Source organism: Nelusetta ayraudi, unplaced genomic scaffold, assembly GCF_046127955.1.
Source record: "Nelusetta ayraudi isolate G7.1 ecotype Tasmania unplaced genomic scaffold, CSIRO-AGI_Nayr_v1 ptg000018l, whole genome shotgun sequence".
NCBI lineage: Eukaryota > Metazoa > Chordata > Actinopteri > Tetraodontiformes > Monacanthidae > Nelusetta > Nelusetta ayraudi.
The window spans coordinates 3,692,965-3,714,140 of NW_027466068.1; the positions used below are offsets into that span (position 1 = coordinate 3,692,965).

Below are 21,176 nucleotides of genomic sequence, written 5' to 3' on the forward strand. Positions count from 1 at the left end.
CTGTCTCACACTCTAACTACTGCTCTCTCTACATTTTTTGTATTTCCTTTTCACCCCGACCTAAAGCCCAAAAGCAGATGAGTGCCCTCTGCAGTGCACATCTGCTCCAGGATTCTTCCTGCAGGGCAGTTTTTCCTGACAAGTGTCGCCCCCTGCTGCTCTGGAGGATCAGTTGGTTTTGTTCTGATTGCACAAAGAGCTTCGGGAAGCCTTTGGTTGTGATTTAGCGCTTTAAGAATAAAAGCTGATTGATGGATAGACTTTGTGTCAACACAACTTGGGCTTCAATGACGAGGAAATTGATTCACATCAAATAGTTTAGGCATCATGACCAGAGCCATTGCATCATTTTTCCAAGTCCCAATTGTTCGGTTGTTTTTGATTCATTCAGACCTTGTCTGATTATTTTTTGTTTACCTGCGCTCCTCCTCCAGCTGATTCAGCAGCTCCACCTTGTCTTTGTCTGCAGTCTCTACCAAGGTGCGCAGCTGGTCCATCTTTGTCTCCATCTTTAATATCAAGAAAGAAAACTGAAGAAAACCGCTTGGGAAAAAGAACTGTCAGTTGCATTTATTTGATCTCGTTTCATAAAGGATCCCACTTTGGCATGACGTGGTGGTTTCAGTTTCAGTGGAGGGCCGAGCGCCTAGAATCAACTTGATGCATCAAGAGTAAAAACATTACATATTTTAATATATAAGTACAGAGAATTACATGCAGTGCTTTCTTTTGCCTTCCTAGTTCTGAGAGCAATGATTTGTGCTGTAACATTTTTTTTTAACTTCTGTGGGGGGGGAAAAAGGGTCAAATGACACTGCAAAAGCCCCTTTTTATAGGAACACATAAAAATCTTAGTCTGAGATCCAGAGCCTCAGGCAACAACCTTGTTATGATGTGACTGAGTGGCTCACGAAGGGACTCTTAGGCAAAAGACACAGTGGATATTTCTTCCCCTGAACTGGGAAGTGATCATATTCATTCATTTCATAAACATTCTATGGATTTGTTTGCAAACTGAATTCTTTGGAGGGTTTTAAAAATGTTTTGATGAAAAACATGTTCTATTAGATGAAATAGTTAAATTCTAGGCGGGTGCCACTTTAAACTTTCCTTAATCCAAATCAGAGTGTGAATTTCTGGAAACTGTGTCAGCAGTGTCATGAACAATATGACAAAACTCTTGTACTATTTTCGTTTTTCTTTTCTTTTCTTTGAATCTTCTCTTTGCACCACTGGAAGGTCACAGTGACCAATCATTCAGTCAGTGAACTGACCTGCTCCCGATCATCCCTCATCAGGGTGATTTCCTGCTCCATCTCTCCAACGTGGCCAGTAGCCTTGGCAACCTCAGCTCTCTCCATGTCCCTTTCTGCCATCAGCTGCTCAATGTGCTGCTGCTTCTCCTTCAGCGCCTCTTGCAGGGCGGTGGTGCCCGAAATCTTCCGACTGTAGCGCGACGATGTCTCCGTTAGCTGACAAAAGACAGACACAAAAAAAAAACACAAACTTAAATGCTACTTCAATGAACTACTAACGAGAAATAACTATGTATCAAACATGGATTTCTCACCAGGCCTGTGCGGCTGGGCTTGGCGCTGACAGAGGAGGCCACGGAGCTCATGGTGCTGATGGAGGAAGCACTCGGGCTTCTTTTCAGCCCGGATGGGGTGGCCACCGTTTTCCTGACGGTGGTCTTTGCTTTAGCTGGTGTTGTCGATGGGAAGCCGATGCGTGTAACTTTGTGCACTGGAGCAAACAAGCCATACTTGGGCTGGCACTGAAAATACCTGAGCAGCAATAGACAGTGCATACACATTATACATATATGGTATGTGTATGAATGTATACATATTATATGTATATATATATATATATATATATATATATATATATATATATACACACATATATACATACATATATATATATACACATATATATCTACGTATATATACATATATATATACACACATATATATATACATACACATATATATATATATATACATATGTGTATATGTATGAATGTATACATACTATATATATACATATATATATATATATATATATATATATATATGTGTATATGTATGAATGTATACATACTATATACATATATACACATATATACATACATACATATATATACATATATATCTACGTATATACACATATATATACACATATACATATATATGTGTATACATATATATATATATGTATGTGTATATGTATGAATGTATACATACTATATACATATATACATATATATACATATATATATACACACATATATATATGTATATTTACACATATATATATGTATACACACATATGTACACACATATACACACACACACATATATATATGTATATATATATACATATATATGTGTGTGTGTGTGTGTGTGTGTGTGTGTGTGTGTGTGTGTGTGTGTGTGTGTATTATTATGAAATAGTTGATAAAAAAAGTGCAGAAAAAGAATAAAAGAATACTTTAAACAAAAATGTGAAAGATATACACATGTATTCATGAGGCTGCTAGGCATAATAGCCTTACACCTGTATTACCGTGTGCCTGCCACTGCCCCGTCATTCTTTCCTAAGGGCTCGTCCAGCTCCACACCACACCATTCTCCTTTGGCAAAATCAGCCTCTCCAAGGAAACGGACCACTCCAGCCTTGGTGCCCCCAACCTGGGGCAGCGAGGGGAGGGAAACAGGGCATATAAATATACAGTTTGTATTTCATTTATTTAAGTATGCATATAAGGTTTTTTCTGCTCATGATTGCTGCAAAATCCCTTTAAAAAAACAAAGAAAAAGAAAAAAAAGGGAAACTACGAAGCTGCGACCCAATCCAAACAGCTCTGCGAGCCACCAGTTGAGGCCCACTGGTTTAGAGGATGCACAGGCGCCAACGCCTGAGATTTCTAATTGAAATCAAATCAGGACGTACATGGTAAACTGCTGAAAGTACTTTACCAAAACGCGGTCGCCAATCTTTAGTTCCCTTTCTCCCTTCTTGACGGAGCCCGACTCAGAGAGGTTGGACACCGACTCGCTGTTTGTGCGGGCGAGGTTGGAGGAGGACGCTGGTGTAGCTGGTGTAGCTGGGGCGGCAGCGGCGGGCTTCTTGGTGGCCGTCGTGGTCGTGGGCAGCGCCGACTTTTTGGCGAGGGCGTGCGAGGTCACGCTGCCGACGGAGGGCGTGGGCGAGGCGGCGCGGGAGGGCGGCGCCGTCTGCGTGCCGTTGGCCTCGCCCTCCGTGCGCGACAGCTTGGACGGACGCGTGAAAATCCCGCGCAGCGCCTCGCACTGGAAGTAGCGGACGCCCGCCACCGATCCGTCATTCTTCCCGATGGGCTCGTCCAGTACGATCCCGGCCCACTGTCCCGGGGCAAACTGGGTCTCTCCCAGAAACTGCACGTAGCCCGGCTTGTTGCCGTTCACCCACACCCGCTCCCCGACCTGGAAGCTATCCGCCGCGGCCTGCTCATCTCCTTCACCGGCACCCGCAGCTGATTTGTCTGCTGCAGACACTTTGACCCCTGGGAGAGAAAAAAGGAAGGTGAGCGAATGAGGGCAAAGGTCCTCAAAAAAAAAAAAAAACATCAAGTGAGTGACTGACCGCTGTCTTTTAGAAAAGCGGTTCTCAACTGGTGGATATATATATGTACGTATGTATGTATGTATGTATGTGTATATCAAAATCACTTTTTTTTAAAAAAAACAAAAAAAGGGAAACTGTGCATGATCACGCGACCCAATCAAAACAGCTCCGCGACCCACCAGTTGAGAAACGCTGGCCGAGATCATCCTAGCCCTCCTACCCATAATGCACGGCTCTGTGTGGTCATTTGGAATGTGATGGTGGGACTCCTACCTGCAGAGGGGTTTGTCTTTGGGGCTCCAGTCCCAGTAGGCTTAGCAAGCTTACTGGGCGCTTTAAGCCCAGTGGTTTTAGCCGTGCTCATTTTGCCAGTTTTATCTCTTTGACCCACGAGTCTTGTGTCTGTCAGTGGGTGCAGACTGGACCCAGACCATGAAAACAACCAGTTGCAGCTCTGCGCTGTCCAAAGTTGCTCTCACAACTACCCCCTCAAAACAAAAACAAAGAAAAATACCATCAAAAAAAAAAAAAAAAAAAAAAAAAATTAATCGAAAAGAAAAACAAGGAAAAGGGAGGGGGGAGCGCTGTCCACACCTTCAACTCTGTTGGAAAGGACAAAAAGGAAATAAAACAACATTAATAATAATGATAATAATTACAATAATAATAATAACACTGTTTTGTTTCACACAATGACATTCCAATATGCAATGAAGCAAATCATGAATCAAAACATGCTTTAATGCGGTTATCTTTGAGGTGACTGCGGTGGGGTGACCTTTTCTGTTGGCAGATATCATGCGAAACCAATTTATGACGGACACGTCTTTGAGGCACGTCGTCCGCACTAACTGTTTGAGGTCTGTGCATGGAGGCGTCTCGTTTCTGTTGTGACAACAAGCTGCTCAGATCACACCACGGCACCGCGCGCTCTAAAAATACTCTGACAAAGTCAGCGACGTGACTGCGACTGTCGTCGTTGGCGTCATACTCAATATTTTAACAATGTGCGTTTGTGAACATCCTCCCTTTCTCTCACTCCACTCTGGCAAATCAAAGAGAAAGTGTAAATCTGTCGAGGGGCTTTTTCTGAAGCAGGATTACTGCAGAAAGGAGACCCACTGCCAGCAGCAGATTATCATGTTTATCAGATTGGCTCACAACTAGAAATTTATGAACTGTCTGAACACGTGGCCCTTAATGGAGGCTATGATGTTTTTTTTGTTTTTTCAACCGTTACAAGTGTCACCTTTCATCTGCTCAGCCAAACTGTTTGGAGTCAGCCCAAGAATCCTGACCTTGCGACAAAAAAAAAAAAAAAAACTTTCACAAAGTAAAACATTCAGGCCTCAGATTTCTGAGAGCACGAATAATATCAAATACTAGTGTCTGTTCTAAAGTCAGCAAAGTGACAGCGAGTTGGACCTTCTACTTGATATTTCTCAACAGAACAGAAATGCATTAGAGGGCAGTGACCTAGTTCAAATGCGTTCCAGTTTGGTCCTGCTGCTTCTTTGAATGACACCCATTAGTTCCTTCAGATTGAAAGGAGGCCGGAGAAGAAAACGATCACTAATTCCTGACAACTGCTTTTACATGTTTAGCGAAACATTTTCTTTATTGAGGTTGCATCGGCGGGGAATATGACAACACTCGAGAGCAAACGAGCCAAAGCTCTGCCACGATTCACTGTTGCCGTCTCGTGAGCATGACAAGGGGTTGTGATGTGAGCTTTCAGCTCTGGTTGGTAAAGATGAAGCAGTCAGCTGAAAATTATCCACTTAGTCTGGAGGACTTCCCACTGCAGTAATGTTAATCTTTAGCCGGTGACTCTCATTCTAATCAGCGGCTTGGAGTGAAGCCAAACGCTAATGTTTTGCAAAAATTAAGGGGGGAATAAATTCAGTAAAACTCACCATTCTAAAGTAAAACTAAGACAGAACATGCTTGTCCAAGATTAGATTATCCCTAATAATATTGTACAGCTTCATTCTGATGCGAATAACCGCAAAAAAAAATAGATGTGCTGGCAGCCGGCGCTCCAGAATTACTGCACATGTTGACATGAAAACAGTTTTGTTGCCGTTGAGAACTCCTGTTAACCTAGAATCTTTCAACAGTTGCCTTTGCAGTTGATAAGAAGAGCAAAGCCTCCAAGTGCAGTACAGTTATCTAATAATAGTTAGTGAATAAGGTGCATGTAATGTTTTTACACCAGTGACTATGAAAACATTCCAAACACCTTCTGCACGGTCCAAGTATTACAATTTCTTTTTGTCCAAATACACACTTCGGTTATTATAATTTATTGTTTTTGAACTTCACTGAAACTGGAGGTGTGAATTCAATATTATAGCAGACACCCTTTCAGTCCTACTTGGACACTGTACAGCCTCAGAGTGAAGCCCTGCTCTTCCCTCTTCAGGAAACATCTGCAGAGTTAACCACACTTCATAGGGAGGCACCCACAGCTGCACGCATCCTACCTCCCATGAGTAAATACACACAGATTCATCAACCCTTTTTACAACAACCTGGATTGTTTGGGGTTGTGTTGAGTGTATTATTCAACCATGGTACATTGCAAAAGGGCCTGTTGTGACTTGCAAATTGAGAACGGCTAGATCGACACTTCAGAAACACTGAATAACAGTCAAGGTTTTCAACATGTGGCACAAGTTCCCACTTCAAGCTATACAACACGTGAGTTATGCTAAAGGCGACTTCTGTACAACCCCGGACAATGTTTCCAAATCAAGGAGGCTGAAATCGTCAGCTTTGCTAAACATGACAAAGATCAGCAATGTGACCGTTTACTGTAACCAGTTGACTCCCCATAAGTATAAAATAAAGACCAGCGGAAGGCAACCATTGGTTTAAGATCGCAAGTGTACTGCCTTGATAATTAGCCGGATTAAACGAGTTAAACAGCCTCAGAGACACCCAATGGCAACAGTCAGAGTCATACCTTTAAACACGCGTAAATCAGTCGGAAACTGTGTGACAGACGCAGCACCAACACCCTTCATAGTGTAACTGCGTAGTCAAAAACATGAAGAAGTTACCCTGTGGCGTGAGGAACACTTGGCCTACCACGGCTTGACACCTTCCGCCGAAGCTAACGGACTGAGAGCTGTCGATGAGGTGGCACGCCGGGGGGAGAGGGAAAAAGAGAACCATGTAAAAAAAAAAAAAAAAAAGAGAGAGAGAGAGAGAAGAAGAAGAAAAAAAACCCAATATGACGTGACCACGACGGCAAACTTTGTCCAACTGGCTAAATAGTATCGTCTCCTGGCGGCGACAAGTGACAAGTTCCACCGTCAGGACCTCGAACACATTCAAAGGTCTTAATAAACCTGCTGGTGGACCTGGACCACCACCACCACCACCGGGTCCCTTGCTAAACCCTCAAGTCCAAAAGTCTCAGCAATGTCACCGAATCGCCAGCAGGGCACCCACACACAGAACACTGCAAGTTGAGAGTCAGCGAAACATGCCGCCAATCGAATCAGCTGTGGAAACGGATTTGGCGCAGGCACGCTGGTGCAAAGTCGGGCGTTCCGGGCGGCGTCGCCGTCACCTGCCCGGTGAGAACGAACCGCGACCACGGTTATCGCGGTACGAGCGGACGTGGTTATAGTTGCTAAGTAACGCTAGCAGCGAGGCCCGGGTGGCTTTACTGCAAAGCCAGTGGCCGGGGAAACCGGCGAGGAACTGGTTAACGTTAGCCTACCTAGCTAACTTAACACCTCAACTAGCGACTGCGCCACCTCGCACTCAACTTCAGCCGCGCGTCCCAGCTTCCGGCTGGGAAGGCACAACCAGCAAGTTACGTGAGATTACGTGACCTCCAAGCGGTTTAAGCGGCGCGAATACCGACCTGATATGTACCTCCACAGCCCACGTCTTCCCGGTGGAGGGAAAAAAATTTAGACAGCTAGCAGGCTACACACGGGGTGAGGAAGCAACGCGAATTATTATGAGTGGGATCAGCCCAGGCAGACACTGCCCAGTGAGAGAGCCGCCCGTCCGTCCAACAGCCGAGAGGAACGTCAACGGAAGGTGCCGACCAAAGAGGGTATATTCAGTAAGATGGAACACTACGCTGAATAAAAGAGAGCCAAGTGGTCTTCTGGTTAAAACATAACCAGTAAATTAAAGTGAAAATGGTATTTTGTTGAAAGACAGTTCCTTTAGTGTGTCTAACTTTGCAGTATTATTTAATAACTCGACCATTATTAAAATATCTGATATCTAGATTTAAAAAAAAAAAAAAAAAAAAATTCAGAAAAGAAAACTCAGTTTCAACACTTTAAAGGGATTCTTGAAAGCTGAAGTTCATGTCTCATGTATCTATATAGAGATTAGATCTAAATGTAACAAATGTAGAATACATGCAGTTAAAAAATTTAATTTCACATGGATTAAACATTTACTCAAATTCATGTTTCTAATATAATTCATCTAAATGTGGAGTTCAAAATTCTCCAGCTATTTTTTTTTTATACATAAAAATACATTTGTCAAGAATCCTTCAGTATCACAACACTGGAAGGTGTTAAATAGTTGCCATGCTCCTGGAAGCTCACCACACCACATTCAGACATGGCGCACGTCCGTATATTTAGATGAGTATGTACTGAATGCGTGTGTTCTCAAGTACCAGTAGTAGGTACATACAGTGTGAACTGAGAACACATAATGTGGTTCTTGTGCAAAAAGGGTGCGGTCACATCTATTCAATTACTTTTGGTAGTCCAGGAATCAACCTTCTTCCCATGAGAGCATGAAATCCAATTGAGAAAGGTCCATGTAAATGCACTACCTCAAAATTGTATACCAGTGAAGTCACAGAATTACTTTTTTTTTTCTATTTGTAATCCATTTTAACTGCATAACAAACTTTTTTTTTTTTTCATTTTTGCTATTAACATTTATAATATGGCATGGTTATGATATTTGAATTTATTATTGGAATCCCATGTGACATGTGAAAGAGCACAATACCACCATACCCACATTTAGCTCCTCCCATGAAACAAAACAATGAACTTCAGCCAATGTTTGGGATGTTTACTTTCAGATTTTGGAGCACTTTTAAGTGAGACAATAAAAAAATGTAAACATATTTAAAAGAATTAACCCACAAATGACAAGTTTACATATTTTACAATCAACTGCTGAATCTACAAAACCACTGACAGCAGGTGGTTAAAAAAAATTAACTAACCATCACTAACACGACATCCCTCAATGCTCCTCGTTGACTGAAAGAACAGATTCATGGTTGAAATTCAGCTTGGTACAAAAATCAGCCAACAGCTAAAATACATGCTTGATACAGCAGCCAATGAGAATGGCAAGGCAAGTTGCTCCTGAAGAAAATATGGATGTATATCTACTCCGCCTCAAGATGGCAAAACCTGTGCAAATGATCTAAAATCCTCATTCGGTCAGCTTTTTCTTTGCCAAACTTCTGGGGGAACTTTTGAGTAAGTCTCTGATCTTGAGGTACGTCCCTGTGGCCGCAGCAACTTCTGTGAACTCTGGGGTGTCTTCGAACTGAACGATTCCCGCAGCAAAGTTGGTCCGATGAGGGACTGCTGTTACTTTCGTGACTTGCTGGGGGGAAGAGCCGTCTTCCACATTCTCGAAATTGGGATCGGGGCTCCGGGGGGTCTCTTCCTGGTTTCTGGGTAGTGTCGTACTCAGACTGCTGCCTTGCTGACTTGCGACTGGATCGGGGCTCTGGGGCGTCTCTTCTTGGTTTCTGGGTAGCGTCGTACTCAGACTGCTGCCTTGCTGACTTGCGACTGGATCGGGGCTCTGGGGCGTCTCTTCTTGGTTTCTGGGTAGCGTCGTACTCAGACTGCTGCCTTGCTGACTTGCCACTGGATCGGGGCTCTGTGGCGTCTCTTCCTGGTTTCTGGGTAGCGTCGTACTCAGACTGCTGCCTTGCTGACTTGCCACTGGATCGGGGCTCTGTGGCGAGTCCTCTTTGGCCTTGGCAGGACCTGGGCTCTGTGGCGTGTCCTCCTGAGATCTGATAGGTTCAGGGCTCTGAGGACTATCATCCTCAACTTTCATTGGACCAGGTTCCTCAGAGCAAATGTCAGGAGGCTGTGACTCTTGGTGGAGGATGCTAGTACTATCTTCTGAGGGTTCTACGGTGTTTTTGGCCTCCTCAGCTTCCGTAGTGTTCATAGCCTCATCAGCTTCTGTGTCTACATGCGCAGGAGTGGACGCACCTGGAGAGCTGGGGACTGGGGTTCCTAATGCAGGTGTTCCACTGTCACTATTGGTGGTTTCGGCATTTTCTAAAGCTGCCCAAATCAGCCTTTGCTGCTCCTCCAACTCCTCCAGTGTCAGGTCATCTTCTGTTCCCTCAGCCATTTCATCAACCACTACCCAGTTCTGCCCTCTCAGAGCTGGGGAGCCGTTGGTTGGTGTCGGGGGCGGTGTGCCCTTAGGTAGAGGTGGGGGAGTGGGTGTAGCAGGTGGAGTACCATGGGGCAGAGGAGGTGGTGAAGCGAAGCAAGGCGAACCAGGAGGCAGTGGTGGCTGGAACTGGAAGTCGTGGTTGTAAGGTGTCCCTGGGTCTGGAGGTGGAGACGAATGCAAACTTTCCATGACTATAAAGGCACATTTTGGCAACACAACAACTGTGTGAGTGTGTGTTAGTTTAGTTTTAAATATAAAATCATTCAGGGACAGTTTCCAAACAACTGATTAGCTAGTGGTCCCTTTGAAAGACATCATATTGTGTTTGCAACAAACCAGATTCAATATCCATGTCTGAGCTCCCATTAGGACTGGGCCGCGTCCTCTTCCTAAGCTGTGGAGATGAGTCCGATTCGTGCCGTCTCTTGTTACACGTTGCGCCAGGCTGTTGGAGCACGATTGAGGAATAGAATCAATAGAAATTGGCAATAACATTGGCAACAACGTGTGATTATGAAAATCCATTAAGATTGTTTAAGGCAGTTCGCTTTGCCTTTGTTTAAATCAGTGGAACCATAAGCAGAGGAACTCATCAGCTAATTGTATTCAAACTTATATCTATATCCAGAACGGTGCTAGAGGGAGCTGCATGTCATGACAGAAAAACAACATTGAACCACGTAGGGACTTAGGAAATTACCTGAGGGAAGTTGTTGGATAGATAAGCTGCAAAATTTTGCTTCATGTGAGTGCTCTGCATTGGAACAGAACCATACTGCAGGAACTCCTGGTTGGAGAAAAGACATGTTTTAAAATGTGATATTTTTTATCAGTAATTGAAGTAAACAAATAGATTTTAAATCAATAATGGAAAACAAAACATGACTGTTTAAAATGAAAAAAAAAAGAGACAAAAATAGTAAGCATAAAATATTTGAGAAAACTTACATCTCTTGTTCTTTGTGCAGCAGGTACATTGAACCCTGGGAAATCCACCAGCTTGGAAACATCATAAGAGATGTTTTGCAGATTGTTATTTTCCAATGGATTACTGTCATTTGTAACTAGAAAACAAAAAAGACAGACGGGCTTTGTAGTAAAATTCTCAGTACAACTGGGGAGACGGTTATCAGATTCATTTCTTACACACCATTTCCATCATACATAGTAAGGCCAGAGTTTTCCATCTCCGCCTCTTTGAGCCAACCAGGTGGGTAGCCCAGCTGCCTCATGCGATAAATCAAAGGTGGGAGGGTGTTGCCATCAATTCCCAGAGCCGACAACAAATCCTCACTGATGAAGAGGACAAAACTGTGACAACCCTGAAAGCATTTTGCAATCTTGCAACATGAAATGAAATGAGTCTCATGAATATTTAAATGAAGAGCTCCTGCCTCATGACCCCTGGCTTGTATTTTGCAAACCGCTCCTCCACTTCATCAACATGGTACCGCTGGTTAGACTGCATGGTCTGGTTGCTGTTTTGATTGAACTCTTTTCTTCTCTCATTGATGGCAGCCATGTCTTTGGGCTAAGAAGTGTCAAATAAAAAGTTAGAGTCAAGTTATGACAGAATTTTGGTGTTGTACTCCGCCTCAGGTTAAATTCTCTTTGTTCTGACCTTTGGACAGTCCCTCAGCTGATGACCACTCAAACCGCAGTTGAAACACAAAGATTTGGGTCTGAAAGTAACCGATCACCGATTAGCTACAAGCACATTTGAACATTTCATTTGAGAGAAAAGAGTTGTGGGCAGCTCATAAACTGGATGGAAATCAGGCAAACCTTTTATCTTTCATTTCTATTTCCAGTCCATCTGTTCCAATGACCTGGTTGAAAACCTGTTGATAGCTTTGCAGAAATTTAGGAAATGTTATCTTGTCTGTGCAAAGTCAACAGGATAATTTTCCAGCCTTTTGGCATGTTCAATGTAAATGCTGGTTATGATGAAAAAAGGAACAATTTGAACCAAGTCATTTTTTTCCTCAGAAAAAAAGTCTAGAGCAGCTCTCAACACGCGGACTACGTGAAATACAAGTCCCTTGCTTGACAGATTACACCGTTCATCTCATTGTAAAGATACGTTGGAATCTCCCATCCAGCTGTCATCTGAGGGTTTTCATTTACCAGTGGCTGTCCAAGTTTGTCAAGACTGAAGGAAGTGAAATACAGGACACTCCCAACCACCTAAGACACATAAAATAAATCAAATTATAAATGATGTATGTATGCAGGTATGTATATATGTAGAGACAATGAGTACTCACTTTAAATGCCTCTGTTGTTGTTCGTACACCGCTAGTGACAGACTTCTGTGGATCTTCTTCCATTGCAACAGATGAATTCTCCAAAGAGGACAGAGAATTTAAGTTTTCATGCACATTTTAAAATATATCAACAAAAGGTTCTAAAATATCCCCCAAGTACCTGAGGTTTCATGTGAAAAGTAGATTTTGTTCTTTCATTGCTTGGTTTCTGGTGCTTCAGAATCAAATTGCAGATGCTATCTTCAATTTCCTGACGACACTGCCTGAAATGGACATTTGGAAAAGCTAAATACAAATTACAATCAAGATAACCGAAAAATAAGTTTAACATTATACACAGCACAGTAGAGGGTTACACTACGTGTAAAAGCTTACTTTGAAATAGCACTGTTTGTATACAGGATTTGAAGAACTGGTCCGTCAAAATTAACATCCTCAATGGTAATGTCGCTGTGAAAACACAAGGGTCAAGTGCTTGGGTTAGGCAGTTTGGTTGCGAGGTTCATGTGCGTAACATTTTGCATGCCAAATTACCTCGGTCGCGCCAAGATGTTCAGTTTACGTCTCAGACATTTATGTTAACTACACGTTAAGGGTGCAAATGTGGTGTAACATTAACACGTCATTTTGCGTTGTTAACAAACCGAAAGTTTAGTGGCTAGCAGCTGCTAGCTAGCGAGTCATACAGAGCTAGCACAAACTGTGCACATCGAAAAGGATATTCTCCTCAACCAGCCTTTGTATATGGTCATCGAACTCCTCCACCCTGGTCCTAAGATGACCAATCTCCTCCTGCTCTTCCTCATCATCTGTAAATCGGATGTGTTTTGAAACCGGCGTCACTGGCTCCTCTAATTGTTGGAAGAGCTCACTGTCGCCGAAATCGACTTCAGCCATTTTTACCTAGCTCTGTTACTAGCGGAAGTTCAACGCCAAATCAATTATTCCATCAAATCATTGGACGATTCATTATCACGTGACAGGAAATGAAACGTTCGAGGAAACTGCAAATCGCCTACTAATACAAATATATACCTTTACATATATTTTTGTGCAGTTTAAGCGAAACATGAAATTTAGTCTCGGCTTTATCACGTTGTATGTACTTATCTTTGTCTAAAGTACCGAATATCAGCCTTGCAACAGTAAGGCTTAAGACTGAAAGCCACTGTTTTGCTATCCTGGAAGCTTAAGTGGAGGACGTAGTTTGTAGTTACACAGTCAGTTGCGCTTGTGTTGTTGACGTTTGGTGCCAGTGTATTTTTTGGAAGGAAGATATTTTGTGGGCTTTAATGCGAAGCGTTCTTCGTTTATATAATGTCAAATTGTTCGACTATAAATTTAACTCTTCCGCAGTGGGATGGTGGCTCACGGAAGATTCGCTTTATTTACCTGGTAAATCCGACATCGTTCAGGCTGACTGACTGTCCCGATAAGGTAAGTTTCATGCAGTTTCATGACTTGTTTTATTTTATTTATTTATTTTACTTAAGTGTACTTAATTTCAAAGTATGTGTTTAATAAATGTAAATTATACAAACGTAGATGTGTATACCCTCCGTGCATTTGATAAAAGATAACTGTATTTCTTTTCTTCTCCCCCCCCCCCCCCAGACTCCAGTGATCCCTCTTTACCTAGGAGCGGATCTCTTTTCCAACACTGACATTCGCACAGAGAACCATCCCAGACACCACGCCAAATTTGCAAAGAAAGGGCTGGCAACAAAAGTCAACTTTTCCTCAGGTGATATGTTTGATGGATGATATATCCACAAATGGAGAAAATAAAATGCAAAACTGTGCAAAACCTCTTAACTTTTTTTTTTGTTTGTTTAAAATGCATAACACTTCATTCTAAAACGTGTAGCAGAGTTCAAATTTTCTGTACACTGTTGTTGCAGCATTCAGGTTCCATGGGCTGAAAGTTCCTATTGCAAGTAATAGCCTCTGGTTCTACAGTGTTCAAGGAGTTTTTCGAGTGGCATTTGAAATGCATAGTAAGCAAGAGCAGTTAGCTGTGCTGGAGAACCTGCAGGTACAGTGCACTTTGCATCAGCTTGCCTCGCAAGATATTTTTTTCTCCACGTTCTTTACAAATTTTTAATAAACCTTTGTATCTCATTTTGAAGGATGTTTGGAAATCTCAGATTAGTGACGATCACCTGGAAACGAGCTACAACCTCAGTGACCAGGTTGACCATGCACCTCTCAGCTGCTTGCAAGAAACCAGTTTTGGGAATAAAGTGACTCTGCTTGAGGATCAGTTTGACAGCAATGTGACAATGTTGACAGTGGATCTTCCTGACATTGACACAGTAGATCACAATTATTGTTCACTGCCTAAGCAGGCATTGCAAACAGAGCAAAGCCAACTGGCTGTCACCAAAATCAAACAGAAATTCCAACACTTGATGGACAGGCTCTCCTTCAATCATCAAAGTTGTCAAAACACTGAGATTATTCTGATTCTTCTGGAGAACATTGATCAGTGCATAAATGGAAATCTAGAGGAAAAGGATGTGACAGAAACGGTTTTCGCTTTGCTCAAGGCCAAAGACTGGGGCTGTGTTTATTCAAGTTCCCTGTTAAGTTATCTTGGAAAGTGGCTCGGCCAGCAGTTTCATGCCTCCAACAGCAAAATCAGCCAAAAAGTGGAAGGTTTTAAAGTTCATCATATTGAACAAATTAGCAACTTGCCACCTGCTGAAGATCTGGCTTCAGAACTGTTCCCTGATGCCATGAAAACACTCCTGCTTCACTGGATGGGACTGAGTGGAGAAGAGAAGCTGGAAAAGAGACACATGGAGTACCCAATCCTCCTCCTTATTCTTGAGTTTGCCAACCACAACCTCATTACTGGCGTCGCACATGTTCTTTACTCCAGTCTCATTTGCAAATAATAATAAAAAAGAGGCATATTAGCAGGCAACGCACTCGTGTTTGTATTCATGTACGCTAGTTGACCCAGCTTCCTTTAACAAGATTATAAAAGTTGAATTCTTAAAACCAATATTTCTTTAGTTAACCTGTCATGCTGGAATGGGAAAACAATGACCACATCTTCTCATTTGAGGAACTTTTCTTTCTCAACATCAGAGCTACTCAGTCAAATCACAAAAAAAATAAAATAAATAAATTTGGTTGATTAATTGCAGGTGGGTGAGCACATCTTTATTCAGTCAAGAATAAAGAGAGTATATTGCAATCCACCACATTATTTCCCCCCAAATATCAGTCATGTTGTATTGAATTAAGGTGATGCCTTTCACCATATCGATTCCAACAAGTCAATTGAGTCTGGTGGTTCAGTTCACGTTCTTTTAATCACATTATACACACTTGGATTTCTTTAAAAAAGAAAAGAAAAAAAAAGCTACCACATTGTTCAAACAAACATTATTTTAACCAGTACCAACCAGTTAAAATGAGGCGTCCACAGATTAAATGAACACTGAGACAAACTCAGCATCTGGCCATTGACGGTGTAATGTCCCAGAAGGCGAGACGTTTGCCTATTAATAAATTACAGGTTTAGAGCAACATCCATGCAAGCTTGAGGGCTGGCGATGAATTGGTGGTCCAATGTGATCAAATGAGTGGCCGACACGTCCAGGGTCTGGCGTTAGATGGAATCCATGCTCCGAGAGAATGAGGAGGAAAAGCCGAGGCCCATCCCCCTCTGGGTGTGCGTCTGAGAGCGAGCCATCTCATACTGAACGTCCAGGTTCCGAAACATCTCCTCCTGCTTCTGAAGAGTCTCCATACCTTCTTCGTTGATCGGTTTGGAAGCTTCGCCGTCGTCGGCTCCCTGTCAAGCGTGAAAAACCAAGTTAGGGAATGAAAATATTGGCAGAGTTATGGCTTTTAAGTTTCACACTCTTTTGTTCCGCCTACCTTAATACCCATTAGCTTGCGAAATTTAACGTTTTGATCCTTGTTTCCAAAATTTAGCTTCTCCCACAACTCAGCCGTTTGGGACTTGTCCTACAGAACAGAGATAACACAGGATAACATGTAACACTATTTGCAACATGGTATGAAAATTAGAAAAACATAACACATAACATAACAAATAAGGCAGAACTCTGACAACCACAAATAAAAAAATCAAAAAAAGTACCTTTTAAACTTGAGCTTAGCCCAAAACCACTTAGTCCAAACACTTTTTTTTTTGAAGAAAAACCACATTGCCATAAAGCAGCAAAATCCAGTCTCACCCCATCCTTCTTTCCTTGCCACAACATTTTCCTCTTTTTCTCCTGCTCGGCAAACCTTACAGGGTTAACAGAGGATGGATTATAGTAGCTGGGCACAGCGATGCCAGTCTCTGCCAGTGTCTTTGCTTGAAGAGCTGCCATCTGCGCTGCCATGGCAATCTGAGGAGTGACCTGTGTACCAGAGGCGAGGAGCGCTGCCACGTTGAGGCCAGGGCTCGTGACTGCTGCAGCAGCAGCAGCGGCGGCAGCGGCAGCAGCCATGGGGGCAGCAGCAGCAGCTGGGAAACAAATTAGAAAAGACATTCAAAGTCTGAGCTCCAGATTCAAATAACAGGTCTTGGACCTCAGCCTCACCCGCAACTATCTCCTGCTGTTGCTGCTGCTGTTTCTCAAACATTTCCTTTTCCTTCTGCTCCTGAAGCTTCTTGGCTCTCTCCAGCCTGAAAATAAATCAAGTTGCAAGTTGCTGTTAATCTGGCAAAGTTATGCCAAGTTTTGTTTCTCTTTATGAGTGTTTTTGTCAATGTGGTGCAAACAGACAAAAATTAAGTTGGACAATGTTATTTGAAACAAAAGTGATTGAAAAGAGATCAGGACTGAGGATGCTCATATGTACACAAATCGCAAGACAACCAAAGATAACCCAGGATTGGTTGAAATGTGTGAAATGTGTGAGACTGACTAGCTTTACTGTTGAATAGTTTAAAATCAGTCATTAGCCAATGTCTTGCCTTCTGGCCAGGGCCTCTTGCGCATCCATTGCCGTGTTTCGGCCCCGGAAGGCAGGTGGACTGGGCGTCCTGCTCCGACTCTTCCTGCGCACTTTCTCAACCTTTTTCTTTCGCTCCCTGTGATTAAGCATATCAGGAAATTACAGGGAACAAATGTAATGGGCAAAAGATGTGAGGACAAGTCACAAATACAAATTGTTGCCGTTTTGCTTTTTTGAAACCAACCTGCTCTTACTGCGACTTCTACTGTGATGATGGTGTTTGGTCCTCGAACCTGAACGAGACCTCGGCTTCTTCCTCTTGTCCCGGCTACGTGACCGCGATCGCCGTTTGTCCCTGCTTTTGCTGTGATGTCGTCTGAAAGCAGTGCCACAGGCAGAGCCTGAATTTATTCTTTGCTCAACTTTTGAAATTATCTTTGAAATAAACAAAACTTATTTCACAACAAATTTTAAAAAAATGACAACAGACGAAAGATCACGATGGATTTCCAATCATTTAACCTCCATTAAATACACATCTAGTATTAAGACAGAGAAGCAGTTCTCAAGTAACAAACCTCTCTCTTGAGTGTGACCTGGATGAGCTTCGTCCCTTGGAGGACCTTCGGTCTCTGTGTCTGGGTCGCTCATCTCCACGGTCTGCAGAGACTCTGTCTGGGTCTTCGTGCTCGTCTGATTTTCTGTGTAATTTGGACGACTTCTGAGAGTCTCTCTTTCGTGCCTGTTTTAAGAAGAAGTTGTCTCTTTCAGGAAAATAGTGCAACAAAAAGAGTTAGTACCATGGCTTTTGGCAGGAGATATGAAATCATTTTTTTTTTTTTTTTTTTTTTAATTAAAAAAGTTATTTAATTTTTTTAATTTCTTTTTGGTTTCAAAATGATTTGAAATTCACTTCTGTTGCTTAGCAGAATTTAATTCTGTCATGGAGAAGAATTAAATGTACTGAGTACCAAAATAATTCAAGTAATAAATAAAAATTGGAACCACACAACTTTTAACAATAATGCATGTGCAAAATATAGAATCTGAACTTTTCCCAGATCAACAATAGTTAAAGTTTACCTAAGTGCATTTACCTGGAATCCACAGAAAGGAAGGAGTAGGGATGGGCATTCAACTTACTTCCGTCAAATTAAAGATACACACAATCATAAATTACGGCAAACACGATAGACATCTAGAAGTTTTGTATTATGTTGAAATTGTGGTTTTCGCTGCCCACATTCTCGCTGCTTTAGGCAATACTTAATAATGATGAAGTTTTTTTTCTATTAAATTGAATTTAAAACAATCGCCTGTGTTGAAGTGAAATCAGTTCATGCCCATCCCTCACTAGAAGAAATTCACAAGTTAATAATGACAATTTTCTCATGAATATGTGAGACAAATAAAGTTTGAATTGTAGATAGTTACCTGTCCCCGTAGAAGACATATTATTTTGCTATGTCAGCAGGGTCTTCAGTTCAGTCTCTTCGTGCATTAGCACGCTGAGTATGATTTATTGTAGAAATGTTATCATGTGATCTACACAGATGTTTTTACCAAAAATAAATGTAAAACCTAAGTTTGACCATTAAGTACAAACAATGACAAACATCCAAGGATGAAAGTTTCCTCTGAGACATGTCAAGGTGGGGGAAAGCAAACATGAAATCACCGTTTTCATGTCAGCTACCCCATCTCTAATGTTGCCTTTTGTTCTTAACTCATTTATTGACTCACCTTGGAATTTAGTAACAATGTGCTACAACCTATGACCTTAAAAAGCCTAATAATGAGCTTTTAGTGACAGAAAATATATTTTCTTTATCAATTACCTCTTTGCTCCTGCTGCGACTCCTTCTGTATTTTCTGTCCCCTGGGGGGTTGGGGGGGGAAACAAGAAGGTCATGTAAATATTGGGCCAATTGTGACCATTCAAAATATAGTGTTAAAGGAAAGCCAAAGTTCAAAGTCAATTTGAATTGAAACAGCATTATCCTGTCTGTCAGACTACATCTTAAAATGTAAGAGTGGACGTTGATTCTATTTCTGGCACATACAGCGTTGCAGGCGAATACATACGTTTACGGTCCCTGGAGCGTGACCTTGAGCGTGAATGATGGTGTTTCGAACTCCTTGGAGATCTTGATGATTCCATTTTGTGTTTCTTTTTGTTAGGTGACGGGGAAACTGTCCTGGGTAAGTCAACTGACTCGTCACTTACCTAAGAGTATTTAACATAAGGAGAAAAAAAGTCATCGACAGAAAATCCTTACGGTCCTGAATGCTGAAGCAATTGTGTTCCAACTATTTGAATTGTACTATTAACAAATGACATACTAAAACATGACACTGGAATGGTATAATATTGACATACTGTATAGTACATATTTTTTGATTTATCTTTCCTTGGCATCTTAGTTGTTATTATTGGCTTGTTATTAGTTTTCATTGACCAGGACAAGTATTCAAAAAGTCTCTCTGCACACTTGATGCGCAATGATGGCCTTTTAATTAAAGTCAGTTTCATTGTGAACTTAGTTCTTATTAGTTTATTCTCTATTGAGGTATCATTTTCTTTCTTTCTTCCCACGCTGCATAATATTTTTTTTTTTGCTGTCTTCAGAGCCTTGTAATATTCGGTCCTTTTAGTTATTCCATGTGATGATATAAGCGGAGCAACATTAGATTCGGCGTTTTATCAACTGAGCTCCAACCACATCTAATCGTGTTTCGATTATGAGGGGATTTTCTTGAGCTAAATGATACCCAGTGTTGTTATATGTTTCGAAGCATCGGTGATTAAATCAAATCAATCATCCGTCCAACATTTTTCTTTTATTTCCAAATGATAACTATGCTAAGTTGTTGCTAAGCGTTAATGAATGTCGACGTACGGTATAGTTGACAGTGAACGTGATATAAACACATCGTTTCAACAGTTCTGATACCTTATATTTAAGGGGAGTGGCGGCTCACTAAAATACTAGCGCAGCAAACCAGGATGATTTAAGTTGGAGATTTAAGTTCCTGAGGGCTATTGTATGCTAGCATTAGCTGGGTTGGCTGACGGCAACCGCCATCTTTGGAAAAGGCGATCACCACATAATAGGAAACAAAATCTTACATTTTCACTAACACGCTGCTTTGTTCACATATACCCAGCTTATCAATATGTAATATTACTTACCGACATAATCCTGCGGAAGCACAGCTGTCGAACAATACGTCTATCTGTTGGTTCAGCGAGAACTACCTACGTGCTTTGCAACCGACGTCGGGCTCGCAGGACGTTCTGAAGTTGCCAGTTTGACCAAATCACCACATGACGGCAAACCCTCAAAATCAAAATAGACAGTAGTCGCTTGAGTTGGACATTTTTCGACACTATTTAATTCAATTACTAATATCCAAATATGTAAAAAGTCCCTTCAATTTTTCAATTTGTAGCGTAAATCTTAGAGAACAAAAACGTAGGCAAAACAATCCAACCTGGCAACGCGAGGCACCCTTACCGTGCCAGTGTGTAAAGTAAAGGTGTATTTTTTACCCAGTATTTTATCTGACAGGCTTCACTTATTGACAGCCCAACGACGTAGCGTCAGTTTAATTTTACCTAATATGTTGTAAAGCTAATACAGTCAAAATTTGAAGTGTGTTTTATCTTATTGTTTCCCATCTTCTTGAATTAGGGGTGGTTTAAGCGTAAAAGACCGCGAGACCTTGTGCCTGAAAGGCAAAACCTCGGGGGGAAAAAAATATTTTTCAATAACCCGCCAAATTCCAAAGCGAAACAACTTCTGTTATGGCGACGAGTGGGCTTTAGTGTTATCTCGTTATACCACAAAGTTGGTGAGTTTCTGTCAACTTGATACTTCACTGCAATTAACCCCTGGCCTTCCATATCAGGAGTTTTGAAGTATG

The 21,176-nt window shown here is 41.8% G+C and overlaps 4 protein-coding genes across 9 annotated transcripts in view; 1 reads left to right on the forward strand and 3 right to left on the reverse strand.

Moving 5' to 3' along the window:
* Positions 1-7,634, reverse strand: part of clip1a (CAP-GLY domain containing linker protein 1a) — a 27,910-nt gene extending 20,276 nt beyond the window's left edge. For 3 of the 6 annotated variants that reach the window (XM_076025905.1, XM_076025904.1, XM_076025899.1), the window contains exons 1-7: positions 7,493-7,634; positions 3,886-4,214; positions 2,985-3,550; positions 2,572-2,696; positions 1,571-1,787; positions 1,275-1,472; positions 418-509 (exon numbers count right to left, since the gene is read on the reverse strand). In XM_076025905.1, coding sequence (XP_075882020.1) covers positions 418-509; positions 1,275-1,472; positions 1,571-1,787; positions 2,572-2,696; positions 2,985-3,550; positions 3,886-3,976 — 1,289 coding nt within the window. In that variant the 5' untranslated portion in view covers positions 3,977-4,214; positions 7,493-7,634. Of the gene's footprint in view, positions 1-417; positions 510-1,274; positions 1,473-1,570; positions 1,788-2,571; positions 2,697-2,984; positions 3,551-3,885; positions 4,215-4,390; positions 4,801-6,580; positions 7,282-7,492 lie in introns of those variants that run through there. The other 3 variants (XM_076025903.1, XM_076025900.1, XM_076025901.1) reach the window with 3 other exon arrangements.
* Positions 7,592-16,487, forward strand: LOC142887930 (uncharacterized). Its single transcript, XM_076025908.1, has 5 exons — positions 7,592-7,699; positions 13,677-13,757; positions 13,935-14,064; positions 14,222-14,355; positions 14,450-16,487. The coding sequence occupies exons 1-5, from the start codon at positions 7,592-7,594 to the stop codon at positions 15,218-15,220; spliced, it is 1,224 nt and encodes a 407-aa protein (XP_075882023.1). The 3' UTR covers positions 15,221-16,487.
* Positions 8,671-13,232, reverse strand: zcchc8 (zinc finger, CCHC domain containing 8). The gene is made up of 14 exons (XM_076025906.1): positions 13,040-13,232; positions 12,855-12,894; positions 12,696-12,770; positions 12,481-12,583; positions 12,321-12,398; positions 12,137-12,240; positions 11,839-11,904; positions 11,675-11,735; positions 11,448-11,584; positions 11,204-11,346; positions 11,002-11,117; positions 10,754-10,840; positions 10,390-10,498; positions 8,671-10,211 (listed from the first exon to the last, which is right to left on the reverse strand). Exons 1-14 carry the CDS (start codon positions 13,215-13,217, stop codon positions 9,058-9,060), a joined length of 2,451 nt encoding a protein of 816 aa, XP_075882021.1. The 5' UTR covers positions 13,218-13,232; the 3' UTR covers positions 8,671-9,057.
* Positions 15,625-20,716, reverse strand: rsrc2 (arginine/serine-rich coiled-coil 2). Its single transcript, XM_076025907.1, has 10 exons — positions 20,443-20,716; positions 19,335-19,476; positions 19,088-19,128; positions 17,828-17,991; positions 17,494-17,625; positions 17,269-17,385; positions 16,892-16,977; positions 16,538-16,815; positions 16,215-16,304; positions 15,625-16,128 (listed from the first exon to the last, which is right to left on the reverse strand). Exons 1-10 carry the CDS (start codon positions 20,446-20,448, stop codon positions 15,943-15,945), a joined length of 1,242 nt encoding a protein of 413 aa, XP_075882022.1. The 5' UTR covers positions 20,449-20,716; the 3' UTR covers positions 15,625-15,942.
* Positions 20,717-21,176: the final 460 nt, after the last annotated feature.